Source organism: Leguminivora glycinivorella, chromosome 3 (assembly GCF_023078275.1).
Source record: "Leguminivora glycinivorella isolate SPB_JAAS2020 chromosome 3, LegGlyc_1.1, whole genome shotgun sequence".
Lineage (NCBI taxonomy): Eukaryota > Metazoa > Arthropoda > Insecta > Lepidoptera > Tortricidae > Leguminivora > Leguminivora glycinivorella.
In genome coordinates, this window is record NC_062973.1 from 15,583,154 (window position 1) to 15,603,646 (window position 20,493).

Here is a 20,493-nt window from a genome sequence, read left to right on the forward strand (position 1 = left end):
CTTATAGTTATATCCTTCTCGTTTGGACCACGGCACTGGGACTTTATTATCAAATGAATGTACAAACTCATTGGCCCCGTTACATAAATTGTAAAGTTAAGCTGTCCGAATAATTCTAGATATCTACCTGTAATAAACTACATAGAATTCTAATATAATTCATGCACCACTAGAGCAGATTTATTAAGCTAGAGTGTTATTAATGACTCCGTCTGCGTTCCCCGTTGGCGGTTGATGGTACAAAAAATAAATGGTGTTTATTTCGTGACTCTACGCTTAATTAGTTTTAAATATTTGGTCTACGTGAATGTCAAGCATGTCCTGTAATTAATAAAGTGAATCAAGTGTTTACTTTAATACATGTAGCCTGTCAAGTCTAAAAAGAAAAGCTATTAAACTTTAAGAAAGTACTCTTTTACTGGGGCATTATCGAGCAGTGGTACCTTACATATTAGCACTAAACAAGCCAGGGTTCGAGGATATATATCAATGGATATATGTATATCAATATATATATCCGATATATACCCAGCTAGGTTCGACGATATATATCAATGGATATAAATATCCGATATATATCTTTTTTTAAATAAATATTTCAATACAAAAATGGTTTTGAAAAATGTAACATTGTTAAAAAACTAGTTTTTTGTGTTTGTTACTGTTTTTCTACCAAATTTTATCTTTTTTAGTACATTTTTCCTTGTCTAAAGTAGTATTCATAAATAACGCAACAAAAAAATTAAATACCTTCCATACAAAATGGATATATATCAAAGTTGATATATATCCGATATTTTGATATTTATTATAAATATCGGATATTTTCGAACCCTGAAACAAGCACTTTTTGACAAAAACTTAAATTTTGTATAGCGGGAGACCCTCAAAGAAGAAAAAAGGTCTCAATAGACCAAAGCATATGCATCGATCCACGCTCAAATACCGTAGAGGCATTTCGCATTGCAAACTCGAAGTGCGTTACCCACAACATTCATTACTAGATTTACTAGTTCCCACCTCGCTGCATTCCTGCAACAAATGAAATCTATTATCACTGAAAGTTCCACACCACGGGTTCTTTACCTGTCGTAACAATCACCAACTCCGTCAAGGAAAGTTATAGTGTTATCTCAGACTTGAATAGGGAAACTTGTTCATTTAGCAGGGAGTTCGGTGGCGCAAGAATTAGTTCAGTTTCGCACGGTGCCTCATATTCAGGGTATTGATTTAACGTTACATGGGTGCTACGGACATTAAGTTTCCTATTTATGTATTTTGTTCTTGAATATTATCGATATAATTTACATAAAGTTTGGGTACTTAGCTCAGGGCCTGGTAATATACATACTGATTTTTAAAACCAATCTATTTCTGGTATTGTTGGGTAGGTGACCCGCATCGCATCATGTGTCGTTGTAACCGTTATTGATAATCCATTAAGAAACATTAACAAGGTACTTGAGGAATGATTATTTCATTAATTTATTTACAATAATGGAATTCGTAAAGCATAATAGTACTTACTTTGTTTAGGTAAATATATAGTCGTGCCATTTGCCATTTCTGTAGTGGCCTAATAATGTAATAATTAGAAGCATGTTTATTGCCTACTTATATTCAGACCAAGGTGTTTGCGTGCGTATAAAGCACCTATTTATAAACATAAACTTCAAGGGTTACACTGAGCTGAGTATTGATCCAGCCAATCTTTGGTTAATCTTAGGTAATACAGCTGAGAACAAGCCTCGCAAAAGGGATTAAAATAATAACGTAGCTATGTTGACTTAATATACAATATACATAAGTAAGTCGTTCAAGGGTAAAGTAAATTAACAATTTAGTCGCTACTTTTCTGCCTAAAAAAATATCGTTATCTTTCATAATAATCGTTGTAGTTGTAGGTTAGGTTATACACAAAATACGTATTATTTAAGCATTATATTATTTGTTAATGTGACTTGTGATATGGTGAAGCGTCCGATTCGCGCGTGAACTTTTATTAGGACAATTACAATACACACAGTGACCTAGGTATTGAATAAAAGTAACCTTTGACCGTGCTAATAGTAGCCTGGCTTTGTGATTCTATCCCGAGCTCCTGTCCCACTGACCCAGTGACACGCAAAAACTGCCTGCTCCGTGCTACCGAACAAATAAACGCGAAAGGTTTAAATATTACAACCCCGAATGCAGCTCGAAGCTGTAGGCCTAGCACATGATGGCCGCGGGAGTATGTCGCCGCGAGATAGATCACACGTCTTCTTTTAACCACAGATCAAATAATACTAGTACAGATACCTAACCCCATACTAAAAATGGGCGCCGTCCTAAGTATTCTAGACCTGTGTACTAAATTTAATCCACACTCAAAGAGCTAGATGGCGCCAGTAGCCACGCGTGGCCAACAAAACTCTTATCAGTATCCTACGTCGAAATAGTCATCAAACTGCAACATCTTGCGACATCTGTTTTAGCTTTCACGCACTAAACATACAACGTCATGTGCACGTTTAAAGTCAGACATTACTAGATGGCGTTGTAGACATAGCCTACCAGTGGATTGTATGCCGCGCGGTTTGTATGTGTGCGTGCAGGTGGTGCGCAATGTACGTACGCGCTGGGTCCGCTCATCAGTGTGCGTAGTCGAATGCACACGTACTCACGTAATATTTGTTTCGTTGTATCTATCTACCTCTAATTTATAGCTCTTGCGTACTTGCGCGACAGAGCTAGACTACATTTCTGTCGGCATATGGTGTCAACAATTGCCATTCGGCTACGCCGGCTGCTGAGTAAAATATAGCACGCACCTATTATTATTGGTATTATTTTTAACCGTCGCCTCATCTCTCAAGAAGGACGGTCATCAAGTCGTCTGTATGTTTTTTTTTATGTTTTTTAATGTTTGTTCCTCGATATCTCCGTCGCTTCTGGACCGATTTCGAAAAATTTTTTTTGATTGAATGTATATGCATACAGATTGGTCCCATTTTTCTCAGAACCCAGTTCTGAAGATGGAATCCTGGACAAATCGAGGGAACTCCTCGAATCTAAAAGGCATACATATGCTGATTTTTGTGTTTTTAAAGGAACAGCATGCATTTAGGTACGGAAAAGTGACATTTGGAGCAGTGGAACTGCTGATGATGGCCAGAACGGAACTCTTCATATCTGAACGGCACGCTTATAGTGACTTTGGTATTTTAATAAGAACAGCATGCACTTTCGTCCAGAACAGTGACATTTGGTGCAGTGGAACTGCTGATGATGGCCAGAACCTAAACTCCTCAAATCTGAACGGCACGCTTATAGTGACTTTGCCATTTTTAGGGTTCCGTAGTCAACTAGGAACCCTTATAGTTTCGCCATGTCTGTCTGTCCGTCTGTCCGTCCGTCCGTCCGTCCGTCCGTCCGTCCGCGGATAATCTCAGTAACCGTTAGCACTAGAAAGCTGAAATTTGGTACCAATATGTATATCAATCACGCCAACAAAGTGCAAAAATGAAAAATGGAAAAAAATGTTTTATTAGGGTACCCCCCCCCCCCCTACATGTAAAGTGGGGGCTGATATTTTTTTTATTCCAACCCCAACGTGTAATATATTGTTGGATAGGTATTTAAAAATGAATAAGGGTTCACTGAGATCGTTTTTTGATAATATTAATATTTTCGGAAATAATCGCTCCTAAAGTAAAAACAAGTGCGTCCCCCCCCTTCTAACTTTTGAACCATATGTTTAAAAAATATGAAAAAAAATCACAAAAGTAGAACTTTATAAAGACTTTCTAGGAAAATTATTTTGATTTTGATAGGTTCAGTAGTTTTTGAGAAAAATACGGAAAACTACGGAACCCTACACTGAGCGTGGCCCGACACGCTCTTGGCCGGTTTTTTATAAGAAAAGCATGCGCTTACGTCTAGAACAGTGACATTTGGTACAGTGGAACTTCTGATGATGATCAGAACCGAACTCCTCAAATCTGAACGGCACGCTTATAGTGACTTTGGTATTTTTATAAGAACAGCATGCACTTACGTCCAGAACAGTAACATTTGGTGCAGTGGAACTGCTGATGATAGTCAGAACCGAACTCCTCAAATCTGAACGGCACACTCATAGTGACTTTGGTATTTTTGGAAGAAAAGCTTGCATTTAAGTCCAAAGCAGTGACATTTATTTAGTTATGTTTGTTAAGCATATTGAGTTTTCAAGTCAAAGTTTGTCAAGCTTCGATTTCTTATAATGTAATCGGATTCATGAGGAATTGAGGAAACTCCTCAAACCTTAACGTTATACGTATATTCATTTGTGTTGCCATCTAATAATTAAAGCATTAAAAGCAGTTTAAAAAAATACTTACACATTTCTAACATAATCCAACATTCGCAAGTAGCTTTTACCAGAACCCGAAAGGCGACGGTTTTTTTTTCTTAAAAATTATGTTGAGCCGTTTTATTATGAGTCCTGTGGCACATTGTTGTTGATGTAACCTCGTAAGGACGTCTTGTTAAACCAAATGTTAAAACTCCAGTTTTAAGTAGGTAACATGAATAACAAATTATTTAGTTTCACTAATCAAATTGATTGCTCTATAAATTGATATAATCTGTCAAACAAGTCTGTCAGTAAATAAGAACAAAGGAAACTATAGGTATCCTTTTCTATAGCACCCTAAAGAAAAGGACGCGTGGTGACCTGGTGACGTCTTAGAAAAGTTACTTCGTTGGGTTAGTATCGACACAGATCGACTAGAGAGGTAGTTTATCGATACAATATGTTCGAGAACAGCATAGTAATGCAAGTTAAAATAAATCATGTAAATAAAATTGTTATTTGTTATACACACTGTTTTTATTGAATTCCGTTAACTTTAAGGGAAGATCAAATGAATTTAATGTCTCTAAGAAACTTAACTCTTACGGTTATCGAGTTATTAAAAAAATAAAGATAATTACTGAACATGTGTGTGACTGCCTTTACCAAAGATAATTACTGAACACGTGTGTGACCAAATACTAATGTTTTTTGTTTTGACATGTGCAGTCAATCACTTGACACTAACTTGAATGTTATTCGTAAGGGTCTCTCACACTAATCAATTCATTTAGGTACATAGAGGTATACATCAGGGTGGCAAACGGCCTCCGCGCGGTTAGTATGTGTGCTCGCCGCTTACGTACTCGCTCTATCCGCGACACATGCAAGCGGATGTGAAGGAACAAGATTTAGTCGCGGCCCCGCGCCCCGCGACCCTACCTACCTATACTAGTACCTATTCTACGCATCACATTTGCACTGACCTTGAGAGGCCCGAGCCCCCAATCAAAGAATGCGTTGGTTTATTAAAATTTAAAGCACTCGAAAGCAGGCGCGTAGTTAATTAGAAATGTGGGAAAAAAACCGTCGTCGGTGTCGTTTTTCCTTTCGTGTATGATATCTATTTCAATGTATAAATATGGAAATGTATATTATTAAGGAAACAAATACATGTACTTAATATAAAAAATAAAAGGTAATGTAGCTAGATTACGAGTTTGTCAAATACCTGTATTTGACAAAACATTTTCTAGAGTAATATTGTCTTCGGTTACCGCGATAGTTACTCATGAAATAAAATTATGGAAACGGATTAATTAACGTTTCTATAGTTTTATTTCATTGTCTAGAGTAATTTTTACTCATGAAATTGAGAAAAACACCGAAATTAGTTATTTACTGAAACTTGACGTTCACATGTTCATTGTAATATGCCTACTTGAAAAATAAATATTTCATTTTCATTTCATTTCAACACATAATTACTATTATCTGTTATGGCCTTATGGCTGCCGGCCAGATGAGCCATTTTTTTAAAGTTGTTCACCCCTGTTTTTTTGTAACATGGGTGTTTTTTACGCGATTCATACTCAGAATCTCAAGGTGTTTCGATCCTGCCTGATAGGAAGTAAAAACAATGTCTTAAGATATCCATACATTTTTCAAACCTTCCATTCCGTTACTGCCATACAAAATGTATGAAAAAAATGGTAACGATATGGGAAAAAACTTGGGAGACTTTTTTTCCTATTAGGAGTGAAAGAGCTCACGATTCTGAGTGGAAACCACATAAAAATTTCCAAATTCAAAAAAAGTCGGGTGGACGTACAACTTTGACAAAAATAAAAATGTCCCAGATAACAGTTCTAATCAACATTCAACAATTAAAATGATTTATTAATAATGAAGAACTAACACGATAAGGTAGGCAAGCACGAATTCAAAGATTTGTTAGCTGTACGTCCAATACGCGGTTCGTCCAAATCGTGTTTCGTCCGTTCGCCTACTACGCAGTTCGTCCATCATGTGATGAGTCAATTTCGCGATTTGTCAATACACAATTCGTCAATTAAGTGATTTGTCCGACCGCATTTCGCCGACTTCGCGATTCGTTAATACGCAAATCGTCAATTAAGCGATTTGTCCGACTGCATTTCGTCGACTTCGAGATTTGTTAATACGCAATTCGTCCATTTCGTGATTTATCATATCTGAGGTCCCTCCTCTTATTTCAACATCACCATCATCATATCAGCCCTTTATCGCCCACTGCTGAGCATAAGCCTCTCTTCTAGTACGCCACTTGTCCCGGTCCTGGGCTAATCTCATCCAGTTGTGACCCGCAGTTTTTCGGATGTCGTCGAGCCAACGGATGCCAGGCACTTCTTACATTTGTTAGCGGCCACCATTCCGTTAACATTTCAGTCCACCTGCTATCACTCTGCCTAGCAACATGTCCCGCCCATAGACTAAGGTAGAGCGATTCCTTTAAGCAAGATCTAAATTTATACCATTCTGTACACTCTCGTAAAGTATGTCATATACTGAAAGAGACAAATATGGGTTCCCTCTATTTGGCATACCTTTAATTGTCCGAAACGATTTTCGCATAACAGGCTTCGCATAATCGGTTTTCGACGAATATTAATTTGGTAGAAAACTTTTTTGTCATAATGTAAACTAATACGAATATTACTTTGTCCGAAAATGCTAAAACTATACTATGCCATAACAGATTATGCGAAAGGTGAATTATGCCAATATAGATTATGCCAAAAAGAATTCTTGATTATAAAATTATGCCAAAACAAGGGGAACCGACAAATATACCTACTCAATTCGATCTTCAATTAGTACCGTGTCGCCATTTTAGCTACGAAATGTACGAGCGAAGCGAGTGGTTCGAGAAGAAAATCCTGAGCTTGGCGAGTTTTTCAACACACGAGAAGTAAAATACATTTGCATCCGTGTGTAACACAAAACTTTTCCTCTCACTATAGCGAGGAAAGTACAACGCAAAAAACGCATTTATCACGGCTTCCAGTAGTTCTATAGGTGGTAAATCATCTTAACCACTAGATTCACCCAGTTTTATCAATTTTAAAGCAGAAAATTTGACTGTATTCAAGGTCAAATTACTTTATCCACTAGTGGGTAAAATATGTTTTTACCCGCTGGTATTAAAGGACAAAACACGTGTTTTCGAGCTAGTGAGGGGAAATAATAATTATAAGTGTGGAGCACTTATAGTTGTAAACATTTAAAAATACTTAAATATAAGTACCTACAGGTATATTGGAGGACAACAGCTCACACAGAACGAACCTAGCCCCAAACTAAGCATAGATTGTTACTATGGGGGCTGGCGACGTTATTTATACGTACCTCCTTTAAATGTAGCTACAAGCTTTAAATGTATCCTACAGCCTTCGCAATATGGTTACTAAGGTAGGTAGCTAGGTAGGGAAGCCAATATTAAAAGAGGTAAAACGGCGGGCCAACGCAGCGGGCCAACGTCCCGGTCCGCCTGCGCGCCTCGTAGTAGGGACGCTCCGGGCCTTCGGCCCTACGCCTACGCGGAGCTCGGCCTTCGGCCTTCGCTGGGTTTTGAAGCTCAACGTTGGCCCTCCGGCCGCCGCTTCTCTTTCTAGACACTTTTATTACTGTTCTGCGTGGGAGCACTGTCTGTCCGGAGCTCGGCCTGCGGCCTCGCGTGCTTGGGAGCCTCTCAGAGACGCTCCGGGCCTTCGGCCTTACGCGGAGCTCGGCCTCCGGCCTTCGCTATTTAGTTATTTTGCCCTCCTCAATAGCGGTGGTCCACACAACGTTTCACGTTATCCATAGCAGCTGTGTCCCTGACGCAGCCTACCTTTTTTTTCATAAGTACATAATAATTCAGCACGCAATGTATTATGTCCACATCAATTAGTGTATCTACCTACCTAAACGTCATTACGACACACTGTGGTACGAAATCCGGCTCTCGAAGACATAGGAATCGAAGTTGTTATTTTAATATATTTTTTATTGAAATGGATTTAGCTTATCATTTCTATGACAACCTATAAATTTTAGGCAATTTGACTTGAAAATTACAGTTTTATGATTTTTTTTTCGATAAAAATTTATGGAGTGGAAACAAAATCTCAAGAAAATCAACTCACTCACACACTCAACCGTTATAACCTCGCAGATGGGTATACTACGAATTATTTGTGATTTTTTGGCATACTAAGTTTTTCCGCCGCGACTGAGGATTTTTTTAAATTGTTGAAAGTTTCTATGGAAAAATCACAGAAACCAAAGTTGACATCTTAAGGTTTTTTTCTTTAAATGGGTTTGGGTGACCATTTCTATGACAATTTATAAATTTCAGGTGATATGGCGTGAAAACTATCGTTTTATGATTTTTTTTTTTCGATAAAAATGTATGGAGCCAGAACAAAAACTCGAAATATTTTAAAAATCTCAAAACGTAGAGTTATATCGTCGCAAGTAGGTATACTACAATTATACTGTAATTATATGTGATTTTTTCGCATACCACAAGTTACCGCTACACTTGCGGTTTTTTTAAAATCGTTTACTGTTTCTATGAAAAAAAAAACCAATGTTGACATTTTAAGGTTTTTTTTTTTATTGAAATGGGTTTTGTTGACACATGAGAAAAAGGGTTTTGATGTCAATCCTCAGTCGCGGCGGAAAAACGTAGTATGCCAAAAAATCACAAATAATTCGTAGTATACCCATCTGCGGTTGAGTGTGTGAGTGAGATGATTTTCTTGAGATTTTGTTTCCGCTCCATACATTTTTATCTCAAAAAAATCATAAAACTATTATTTTCAAGTTAAATTGAGTAAAATTTATAGGTTGTCATAGAAATGATAAGCTAAACCCATTTCAATCAAAAATATATTAAAATAACCACTTCGATTCCTATGTCTTCGAGAACCGGATTTCGTTCCACAGTGCGACATGACGTTTAAATATCATGTCAAATTAAGTTGGACGGCGTACATTGCTGCTAGGCCAGATTTAAAAAATAATTACTCTAAATTTGTAGCACTTTTTAACAAAATGATTATCCTATACGGTTCGTATAATCAGATACTATAACCGGATACATTAATCGCCCGTATGGAAACCACACGCTGTATAGGTTTTATAGTTACAGAAATATAAGCCACCGCGCCGTAACACTTTTCGTTACACCAGATGCCGTAGCCGAATGGCATTTCTCCGACGCGAAACGAAAACGAAACGCCGCGAAAGGTAGTCTGTCTCGTCGCGCCGATACGCAAGAGCGATAGAGATAGATATCTACGAGCGTTTCGTTTCGTGAGCGTTTGTGCCAATCGGCTACGCACCCTGGTTTTCGGTCCGGCCACTCTACTACGGGTTAAAGACATTCACCTAATGTTTCACGTCAAAAAAACTTTCAATTAGGTATTAGTAGATTTGGTACTAACTTCCTGGTATCCCTAATGTATGACAGCGATGACGTCACTGAATAATGTTGACATTGTCAATAAGTGCGAGAGGGACACCAGCCCAAATAATGCCCTCTCAGGTGGACACACTTTTTGGCCTACTTAACTACTTATTCTGGGTTAATTATAATTCTGTGGTACCTACTTCGTTTGGACTAAATTCATATTGGCCGAATTGATGTTTGGCGAAATACTTGTTGACGTAATACGCTTTGGCCGAAATGCTATTGGACGACATGCATGTTTGACCAAAAGCGTGTTGGACGAAATGCTAATTGAAATACCATTTGGACGAAATGCTATTGGACGACATGCATGTTTGACCAAATGCGTGTTGGACGAAATGCTTATTGAAAAATCATTTGGACGAACTGCGTATTGGACGAACAGCTAACAAATCGCCAGAAGTCCGAAACTAGAGAAATATAGAGAGCGCTCGATCGCGAGTAGCTACTTGCGCCGGGGGCGGACGCGGTTGTGTGCGTGCGCCACGCGCACGCACACAGGGCCTCTCTGTGGGTTCCACCCCCGGGCCCCGTCAGCGCGACGGCGATAAAGACCTAAAAATCTCAAATTTAAATTCGTGCTTCGGTATCGTATCCTCTTAAGGGTTAATTCGCCTTCTGAATTTGTTATGAAAGTGCGTGCATTAGTGACGAATCGCTTAGTGGACGCCAGGCTTCACATATTGCTTTTCGTTTTACCAACAACGCCATTCATTCATAAGTTTCATTAACGATACCATGTGGTTACGGAGTGCACACGAGTTGAATACGGCTACGTAACCAGTCTAAAATGTGCCGTCCAGACGCGTAAGAAGATCATGGTTCCGGAGAGCGCCCTTACACTGGTTTTTTGAGCGTATAACTAGCCCGCACTCAAGTGGCTATTCTAATTATATCACGTACGTTATGCACAGTCACTCCATCTAGTGACGAGAGGCAATAATACTTAGACGACTCAATAACGTTCAATGCGAGTTTGCTGATGTTGTATTCAGTCGTGTAATAAATTTTAGATTCGAATTTTGAAAAATATTGCATTGAATTCGTGTTTTTGTGGATTTGTGTATTAAATTAATGATATTCTTAATGCATGAGACTAAAATAATACCTTTGAGACCTTTAAATTTATTGAATAAATAGGTCATAATGGCTAATCGTGGCACGTAGCGCCATCTATGATTTTGGTTTGACATTAATTATACGATGTTTCGGATGAGACCCCATGTTCTAACTGTATTAATGACATAAGGACGGGTAGTCTATCTCGCGGCGACATACTCTCGCGGCAATCATGTGCTAGGCCTACTGATGTAATAATAAGATTCGTCGTGTTTTGTTGAAAAAAAAAATTCCGTTAAATTCGACATGTCGTTAGGTTCGTTATCAGGTCAGGAACCACCCTGTTCACTTTTAGTTAAATTAGCAAAAAAAATTTTTTCATTGTTTTCATACATAATAAATGAATGAATTAGTGTGAGAGACCCTTAAGAATAATATTCAAGTTAGTGTCAAGTGATTGACGGCACATGTCAAAACAAATAACACTGGGAAGTAGTAAAGGCTGGACTTCCGGTTCGAACGCCATCTTAGCGGTATCGTGTCGTGAATAATTTCTTTTTCTTTTGCTCATTAATGTTGTTTAAAGTGTAATATCGATAGTTTATTAAACAGTAAACTAATGTTCTAGTGAGAAGCTGATGAAGAATTAATCTCGAAACGTGTATAGCCACTTTTTTGTCGTCAACGGCCGGTAGTCCACGTGCTCTTGTAAAATCTAGCTATCAATTTACAAGTGCTAATTCACCGTACACTGTCGTACTTACCGTACAAAAATTATTAATATTTAGCTCATATCACCTTGACACTGGCGAAATAGTCCCAATGGACTGAAGCCATTTAATTTAAAAAACTGAACTGAACTGTAGTACCTAAAGGCTGTCACACACATGTTCAGTAATTATTTTTATTTTTTTAATAACTCGATAACCGTAAGAGTTAAGACGCTAGTTTCTTAGAGAAATTAATTGTATTTGATCTAAAGAACCATCCCTTAAAGTTAACGGAATTCAATAAAAACAGGGTGTATAAGTATGACGTTGCGTTAGAGCCCGACGTGCCCGTGCAAATCTGTCCTATCAAATCTTTGTCAACTATTAGCTTGGTGAGCAAGCACATTATTGGCGCAAAATTATGTCGCCGCGAGATAGACTACGCGTCCTTATGTTATGTCATTGATATAATACGCTAGGAAAAAAATTGTGATGTGATCTACATACGTCGCGGTGAGATACTGTCTGTCGGGCCAATCATTTGCTAGTCCTGCTTACCTGCTTTAATATATTTATATTTTTATAGCGTCTCTGAAATGTAGAGAATTAAGATCACACTTTAAATATATGTATTTCGTTACATTTACATATTTTTTAATGTAAATAAACCGATTTTCATTACGTGTAAGTATTTTCATTGCTGAATACCTAGTTAATTAAAATATTACATAGCGGACATATACACTTATATTCATGTACCAAATAATTTAATATGTGAATGAGGTTTCAGCTTTCAGTAGGCAGTTAAATTTAATATCTGCACGAGATTAATAACTTCCCAGTATAATAGATATCTGTATATAGACATTAGCTTCACCAGAGGAAAAAACACCGGTACTTTTCTGATACCAGTTTATAGTAATTAAAATGTATTTCTGAGTAAGACCGGTTTTGATTTATCGACAAGAGATTAAAACCGTTACATTATCCTTTTTAAACCTGTTTCAAACAATACTTGCAATGTTGAAATGTTCTATGAATACTATTACCATTTATTACACATTCACATGCTGACTTAATGGTCTGCTATATGTTAATGATCCGCGCAATAGTGAACATTTCAATTTAATGCACTGCCTACTGTTTCGACGTAGTGTTTGTTTTTAATAACATACAATCATTCCGGCAGTATGTGGTTACTTTGTGAATCCTCAGAGAGCCGGCCTTGACACAATTGATAGTGACGCAACATTACATGACACAGATTCAGTGATCTCGATTTTTCTGCAATTTTGCTTACCTGCGCTTTGTTTTCCGGTGCGCGGCACGAGGCCTTAATTTGGTATGAAAGGTCAAATATAAGTAGCACGTTACTGAACCTTGTTATACTCGTAAATAAATCATAAAGGGAGTTAATTGAGATCGGCATTTCCTGCTGTACTACTTATACAGAGTGGGGCCTGTAACAAAGGCGAAGAATTGAACTCTAGGCTATTATCCTTATACTGATCAACATTTGTTCGGCGACTTTTAAAAATAACTTGTATTTAGATTTTTATCGCCCTTGAAAGTTTTTTCTAAGAGGTAATGTATTGCGAATTCTGTTAAGTCTAAAGTGTGACAGACAACGTCAATGACAACAATAATGGCGTACATTGAAGCTAATATTTATTTTGTATGAAAAATTAAAAATTTAAAGACTTCATAATTTTTAAAAGTCACTGAACAAATGTTGATCAGTATAAGGAGAATAGCCTACAGTTCAATTCTTCGCCTTTGTTACAGGCCCCACTCTGTATATATTTAGTATATGTAGTAGTCATTGCATTTCTGTAATAATTCATTTTGCTTAAAGGTCTGTAAACAGCTACGTAGAATTCGCAGGCGACATATTTAATGTTTTGATACTAACACTATTTGTGACTATGTCACTCCTTACCATAAGGCCATGCGACTTTAAACGAAAAACCTGTCAGACCATCTTATGCCAAACGACAAAGTGGGACTTTTTTCTGGGAACCGACAAGCTTCTGTTCAGCGAAAGTGTTAACCTAAAATAACTAAGTAAACAAAGTAATTCCTTCAACAGTGTCCTTTAAGAAAACGCTACGCTGGCGTCGCCAGGGTAACATGTTGCGCATTTTATTGCGTGCCGGCGCTAGGGAATCAATTCCAAATGAGACGTTAAATAAATCCACCGTCTCATGCCGCTGCCTCCGGATTGCAGTCTGCAGCTGCGCGTAAATAATGTCGCAGCGTAGACTGCCAAGCTCAGACTCCGCGTTTTGAAGCGCTGCAAAAACTGCAAAGTCAACACAGTCGTGTAGACTTCAGAGTGTACACTGTACAGCGAGGTGTAAAATTGCATAAACACGTTGTGAATGTTTTGATTAAAAAAAATTATGCCTAGAAAATTTAATGCAAGTTATTCCATACACATACATACGGGACTAACCTATCGCTGCAGCTACTTGACAGTACAAAGATTTTTCTTAGAAATTTCATATATAGTGTTAACTTAGATAGATACTGTCTATTTCTAAAGTTTCACTTAGCCCCACCCGTTGTATCCTAATAATATTAATATGTTATAAAGTGACGGTTGCAGTTTCCCTTTCTGAAATTGACCCAATCGAGTCATTTAGGTAATAATTATGGTCGGTCTAGCGGTAGAGTGATCTGCGTCGCATCCACCTTACCTCTCGTCTTAACCCCAGGTCTGCTTAAATCTTTGTCTGCCGGATTGTCGGGGTGTGAGGTATGCGAATGTTTTGCTACATTTAACCTGAACTCACGTTTCCTGGGCATATTAATATTTTCTCTAAATAGACACATCTAAAATACAGTTGCATTTAATACTCATTTTAGAGTGAGCTAATGTAATGAAATGAATCCATTTAATATGGTCCGTCTAGTGGTCTGCGTGGCAACGTCGCAACCACCTTACGGCACCCGCTCCATCTTAACCGCAGGTCTGCTTAAATCTTTGTCTGCCGGATTGTCGGGGTGTGAGGGATGTAAATGTTGTGCTGTGCTACATTGAAACTGAACTGATATTTTCTGTAGACAGCCCTAACCTTACTTACATTAAATTAAATTTAAAATGTATGAATAATGAACGGAACGCCTGCAACGCCAGATATTATGTTACTTGTGCGTGTACTCTACTTATACAATAACATACGAGTCATATCATCCTTGCTTTATCCCGGCATTTGCCACGGCTCATGGGAGCCTGGGGTCCGCTTTGACAACTAATCCCAAGATTTGGCGTAGGCACTAGTTTTACAAAAGTGACTACGAGAAATAGAGATAAAAAATATTTACATAAGCTTATTTAAATACCTATTTATTATTTTTATTACTAACCAATCAGTACTGCCAGTGCAAAGCGAGTATACTAAATATCCTCCTGGACCGTTTATATTCATCCCTCAAGTTATCCCTTAGATTAATCAATATTCATAGGTGTTATTCCCCTTGAAGTTTCCCAGGAAGGTTCTGGCCCCAAGTTCGGGATGCGATTGGCGTTCGCTTCCATGACACTTCGTTTCGTTGGATCCTTTGGGAATAATAATTCCCTTTGAGTTACGAGGCTAGTTGAGGCTTAAACGGCGGTGTGTGCAGAATATTCCATGCTGATTATTGTGTTCATTGAACACTCTAACGTCATTTAACTATAGTAGACCGTGGGTCTAGACTGGTGAAAATGTAGTGTGGTATCACTGAAGAATTATCCTGAAACAAAAACAAGTAAATAGTTAAAAGCGAAGTAATTGTATAGCAGATTACTCGCCTGAGAGATTAATTCGACCTCACCAACTGTGACCTGGGTGGCCGATCGGAAACAGGCATCTGCCGCGATTGCAGAGTACGCTGGTTCGATTCTAGCCTCAGGCAACAGAGGCCTTGGTCACTTTTTCTTTCATATGTGTAATTTATTTCGGTTTTAGTTTATATATATGTATAGTAGTGTGACCACTTTAAAATAGCACAGGTTGAAATATTTTCAAAAGAAGATAATTTAACTTGTGTCAATTAGAAAAAAATCCGCTTCGGAGTTAGTTTTACATTTCAAGGGCGGCGTTGATTGTCTTAGCGACTGTCATTGAAGTTTCTCCAATAGTTTATAATTAACGTAACGGAAAAAACGAACACAGCTTACACAGCCCGTAGGTAAGTGGCTAATCGATCATGCTCGGTGGCGTATCGTAGTTATCTCTGTCGCTCTTCCGTATTACTTCGACGCATCCAGTTGTTTCGTCCACCACGGAAGCTTAGCCATAAACCGTGTGGACCCAGAGCGTACAGCATTGCGAGGCTATTTCCTCGCACGGCAAACAGCAATCGCTTTCGCTGCCTCGGTCGAGGCACATCTATACTGGCTCCGGTATTAACCACTTTAGGGACCAGCGCTTGATGTAAGTTGGACACGCCCGTTATAACTGCATTAATTGTAAGTGTTAACTCAAGTAGTATTAAGTAATTAACACGCACATATGACGTTGCTTGATGACGGCACGGATGTTACACAAACTTACGAAATAAGTCGTAAGTGCTTTGAATGTTCGTATAGACGTAGGACACTTCAGTGTATGATGTGGCTGTGTATTCCTACCGCTTACCAAGACAATAGAGTCAAGCAGCACTGTAAAGTCAGACCAAGATAAGTTGGCAACGATGTTGATAGACCAGCGCATGGGTGCCTAAACGTCATAATTTTAATTTCATAGAACTTCGACATCATATCATAGAATTTGCACGGAAGTATTCGGATATTTCGGATTAAGTAATCCCTGCCGCTTCTTTCCGCCGTCGCCCTACGCGACAACATTTCCATCTCTATCAGTTAGATGGCTGGCAGTTCTCAAGTGTGCTAAATTGTGGAATCAACGACGGAAGTGACGGAAACGATACGACCTACAAACAAGAGCGTACACGTCTTAAAACTCTTAAAGACCGTTCTCCGACTCTGTTAAAATCGTTATCAATTTACAGAGTATCTTGGGACTCTAGCGCAGTGGCATTTATTTTAATCCTCCTAAACCGGATACACGACGCCACGCCGTGATTCCGGTGCCACGCCGTACATGAACAATCCTTCGCCTAAATGTAATTTACGATGTAAACCTAGATTTCGTACCTACTTATGTGGTTCACCCTGAAAGCATTGAGAATAACATTGCACAGCGATAAGCGGCATCTTGCCACTGCGCTGCACCTAAACTCCTTAACTGTATTTAGTCGATGTGCCAAGCCACTGCGTCTGTTTGTCCTCGCTTGCCGAATTTGCAATTCCTCGCCTGACTCAAGATTGCATTAGCGGCGGTATCTATTGTTTATGGGTATATATATACAGGTTCAATTCGTTAAAATCTGAAGGAATCGGATTAACTACCATGATACCAAAGGCTATTGCTAAAACGGACCTTAATCGTATCACTCACTCATCTCATCAGTATATACTCGTATTTGCGTCACGTTTCAGACGTAAACGTAACATTACATCCGTGGTCACAGGCATAATTGCGAGAGTTGTATTCAACATCTAGCTAGGTTTTTCGAACCACCCCCTCTTGATCTTCATTATTCACTTTTACACTAGGGTTGCCAGATGGCCATTGCCACCTTGCCGGAAGTTTATTTCACGTTTACATTTGCTAATCAACGGATTCCACGAAGATGAAATCCCTTGTCCCAGTTGTCCCTCATTTTGGTTGAAAGCAACAGCTTTCCTTTTATAGTATAATTACATCAGTTCAGCACATCACACTCAGTAGATAAATAAGAAAGCCTTAGATAACATGTTTATTTTGTTATCTTATCTGGCACATTGCTTACTTTTCAATTACTATCTAGATATATTTGCTATTATATCCATCTTGTTATAGGGTGACACTTGACAGCTGCCAGTATCTGTTTAATTGTTTACAAAATCATGAAACACAATTGTATTTCTTAATATCCGTATAAATTTTGTTATTCATCTGGCAGCAAACAAATGACAGAGATCCTATATAGGGAATATACGGTACCGGTATAAGTCTTAGGACTATGACTGAGATTCCCGTACTGGGTAAGAACCGGGATTCCTAAAAAATACTTTCTTCTATCTTAGATACTTTGCTAGACTAGGCTTTCCCGGTACTGACTGTACCGGGGATCCTGGGAGCATTCCCTGTCCACGATCGATATAAAGAGAGATGGGGCTTTGTGACTGCAGCCTAGATAGTATCGATACTAGTGGACTGACTTTACAGTCTTCACACATCTACCAAGGCTTTGTTTATTGTTTTATTAAATCCTGAAAGCGGCTTAAACATAATTTGCTCATACTTTCTTTAGTCAGTAAAATATAATTTGATGAGAAAAATATTTTCTCTAGAAGTTAAAATCTGAAGTAAATTTCTGTATATTCTTTTTAATCAGTAATTGTAGCATAAATAATCACCTAATTTTCAGGGTGCTTTCGTTACGCTTTCAACTTACAAAATCGGTAGCGAAATCGTTATTAGGTAATTTGAGTGAAATGTGAAGCAGGCGGGGCACGAATTCAGATTTACTGGTGCTCAATTGACCTACTTAAATAAAAATGCGTTCTACGTTCAAAATTTAAATCCATAGGAGTAGGTATTTATTGTTCATCAAAATTACATTGAAACTCGTGTTTTTCTACGGTATCTAACTATGTAACTGAGTCGGAAAGTTTTTTAAATCTACTTTGTCCGTGGCATCCCTTTTGTTCTACTTTACCCGCCGTACTTTCATTCTTAATTTAGGAAAGAAAAAATCTAGTTAAGATTAAAAGCTTTCGCGTATACTTTTTGCGCGGGTGGTTTTTGTTTGCTGTTATCGTACCTGTTGTCTTACAAATTAAAAACGTGATCAATGCCTTCCTCGCGTGCTGGCTGAATGTCAACGAAGTCAGTGTTCCAGTTCAGATTGTTTTGCCTTAAGCCTTTCAACTGGGCCTCGTGGACTGCCGGTGACACGTTTCAAGCGAGTTTAGTTTTAGTTCTGCTTTACGAGGGGATATGTTATTGGTAGTTTAGAGTGTGTATGCAAACATTGCAAACGAATGGAGGAATTGTATACATTACTCGCTATGGTCGTGTTGACTATTGTTGACGGTTTTCAATTAAGTCACAAAGAAAGGCTATTATTGATTTTATAGTTCGATGTTTTTTCCTTTTCCTCTAGTAACAGAAGACATCTTTATATCCCTATAACGTCGTTGTATATTAATAAGTACACGTGTTTAATGTTATTTTCTTTTGTTGCAGCAACCCGTCGCGAACTAAGCGAATACATCACATACTATGAGCCGCTCGACTACGACGCGAGCGACTTGCACGAGCAGCACACGCGCGCTCGACGCTCCACAGACGCGCCCGCCGACCTGCGGCTCAAGTTCCGCGCGCACGGCAAGCGGTTCCACCTGCGGCTGCGGCGGGACCTATCCGCCTTCCACGAGGACCTGCAGGTTAGTACATGCTACTAGCGATCTCATGGCAGTCGCAAGTGTGCAGCAACGGCAAAGTGTGCCACAGACGCGCCCGCCGACCTGCTTCTCAAGTTCCGCGCGCACGGCAAGCGGTTTCACCTGCGGTTACGGCGGAACCTGTCCGCTTTTGGACACGCTACTAGCGATCTCATGGCAGTCGCAAGTGTGCGGCAAAGTGTGCCACAGACGCGCCCGGCCGACCTGCGGCTCATGTTCGGCGCGTACAGCAAACTCAAAGATTTTGACTGACCCGTCAAAGAACTTTGACGAACGGGCGTCAGTCCATCTGTCTAGAGAAATCGGGCCGAAATTAATAGGTAGGTACTTAATAGGTCTGCAGTCCACTGAGGTTGTGAAGAAAAATAATACGGCGGATTGGTAACCTAAGTATATTTTTCCACAGTCAATGAACGCAAAATGTAAATTCCCCTTGAAATAGAACTATGATATTTGACACGAAATATCGTCTTTACATTAGCTTAATAGGAGAGGGTACACGACAACTTATACTGAGCTTGCAAATTACTCTGCGAAAAGTCATAAGTTGCTTACTGCATATTTTAAAACTATTTGCATTTATCTGCAGCTGATAGTTACTTGCAGCATAAAGAATGTAGATAATGCAATACAATACAATACAATAGTTTATTGATAACGCCAAGTTACATGTCAGTTGATGTCAGGTATAAACATTTAATTAACCTATGCTTCAGCTTCACGTACAGGATTTAGGGCAGAACAGAGCTGGAATACTAAATTGAAAATAGTTTTGGAAATTGTTCCTCTACACGATATTGCGGTTGCTTGGCTACCGTAAATAATTTTAATGAATTTTCCGTTGTTTCAGGTGGAGGGCTCACAGGGGCAAATACACAATGTCGACACGTCGCACATATATCACGGGGAATTGGCTGGTAAGCATACAATATTCTGTTATAAAACAATAAAGCAAGCCAAGTCCTTGGTGAGAGATTATGTGCGAGGACGCAAATATTCTAATTGAGAACTTCACTAGGTGTATACAGTAACTACGCATTTATAACAACTGCATACATACTGCAAAGTAATTTCAAATATTAAAATCCCTTCGCGACTATGACCAAAATGTACTTTTCTATAGCATTCGGATTCTTAATGTCCTTATACTCATCTCATAACTCTCATAAGAAACATTCAGTTATGATACACCACAAATGAAGTTTGTAGAACGCTATGCCCGTAACTTCTAACCTGTCCACAACTCCAACAGAACTTTATGTGGGAACCATTGTCTCGAATTACATATAACGCGTATAATGATACCCCACTCGTGACAATGAGTATAATTAAAATAACTCATGCAGTATACCTAGTGCAGATCGTAAAGTCGCCGACAAGGAGTCGAAGTTTGTAGGTGGTGTGCGGT

The 20,493-nt window shown here is 38.7% G+C and overlaps 1 protein-coding gene across 1 annotated transcript in view; it reads left to right on the forward strand.

Moving 5' to 3' along the window:
* Positions 1–20,493, forward strand: part of LOC125242569 (disintegrin and metalloproteinase domain-containing protein 10) — a 137,003-nt gene that overhangs the window by 54,268 nt on the left and 62,242 nt on the right. The window contains exons 2-3 of the mRNA XM_048151344.1: positions 18,868–19,067; positions 19,936–20,002. Of these exons, the coding sequence (XP_048007301.1) occupies positions 18,868–19,067; positions 19,936–20,002 (267 nt within the window). The remainder of the gene's footprint in view (positions 1–18,867; positions 19,068–19,935; positions 20,003–20,493) is intronic.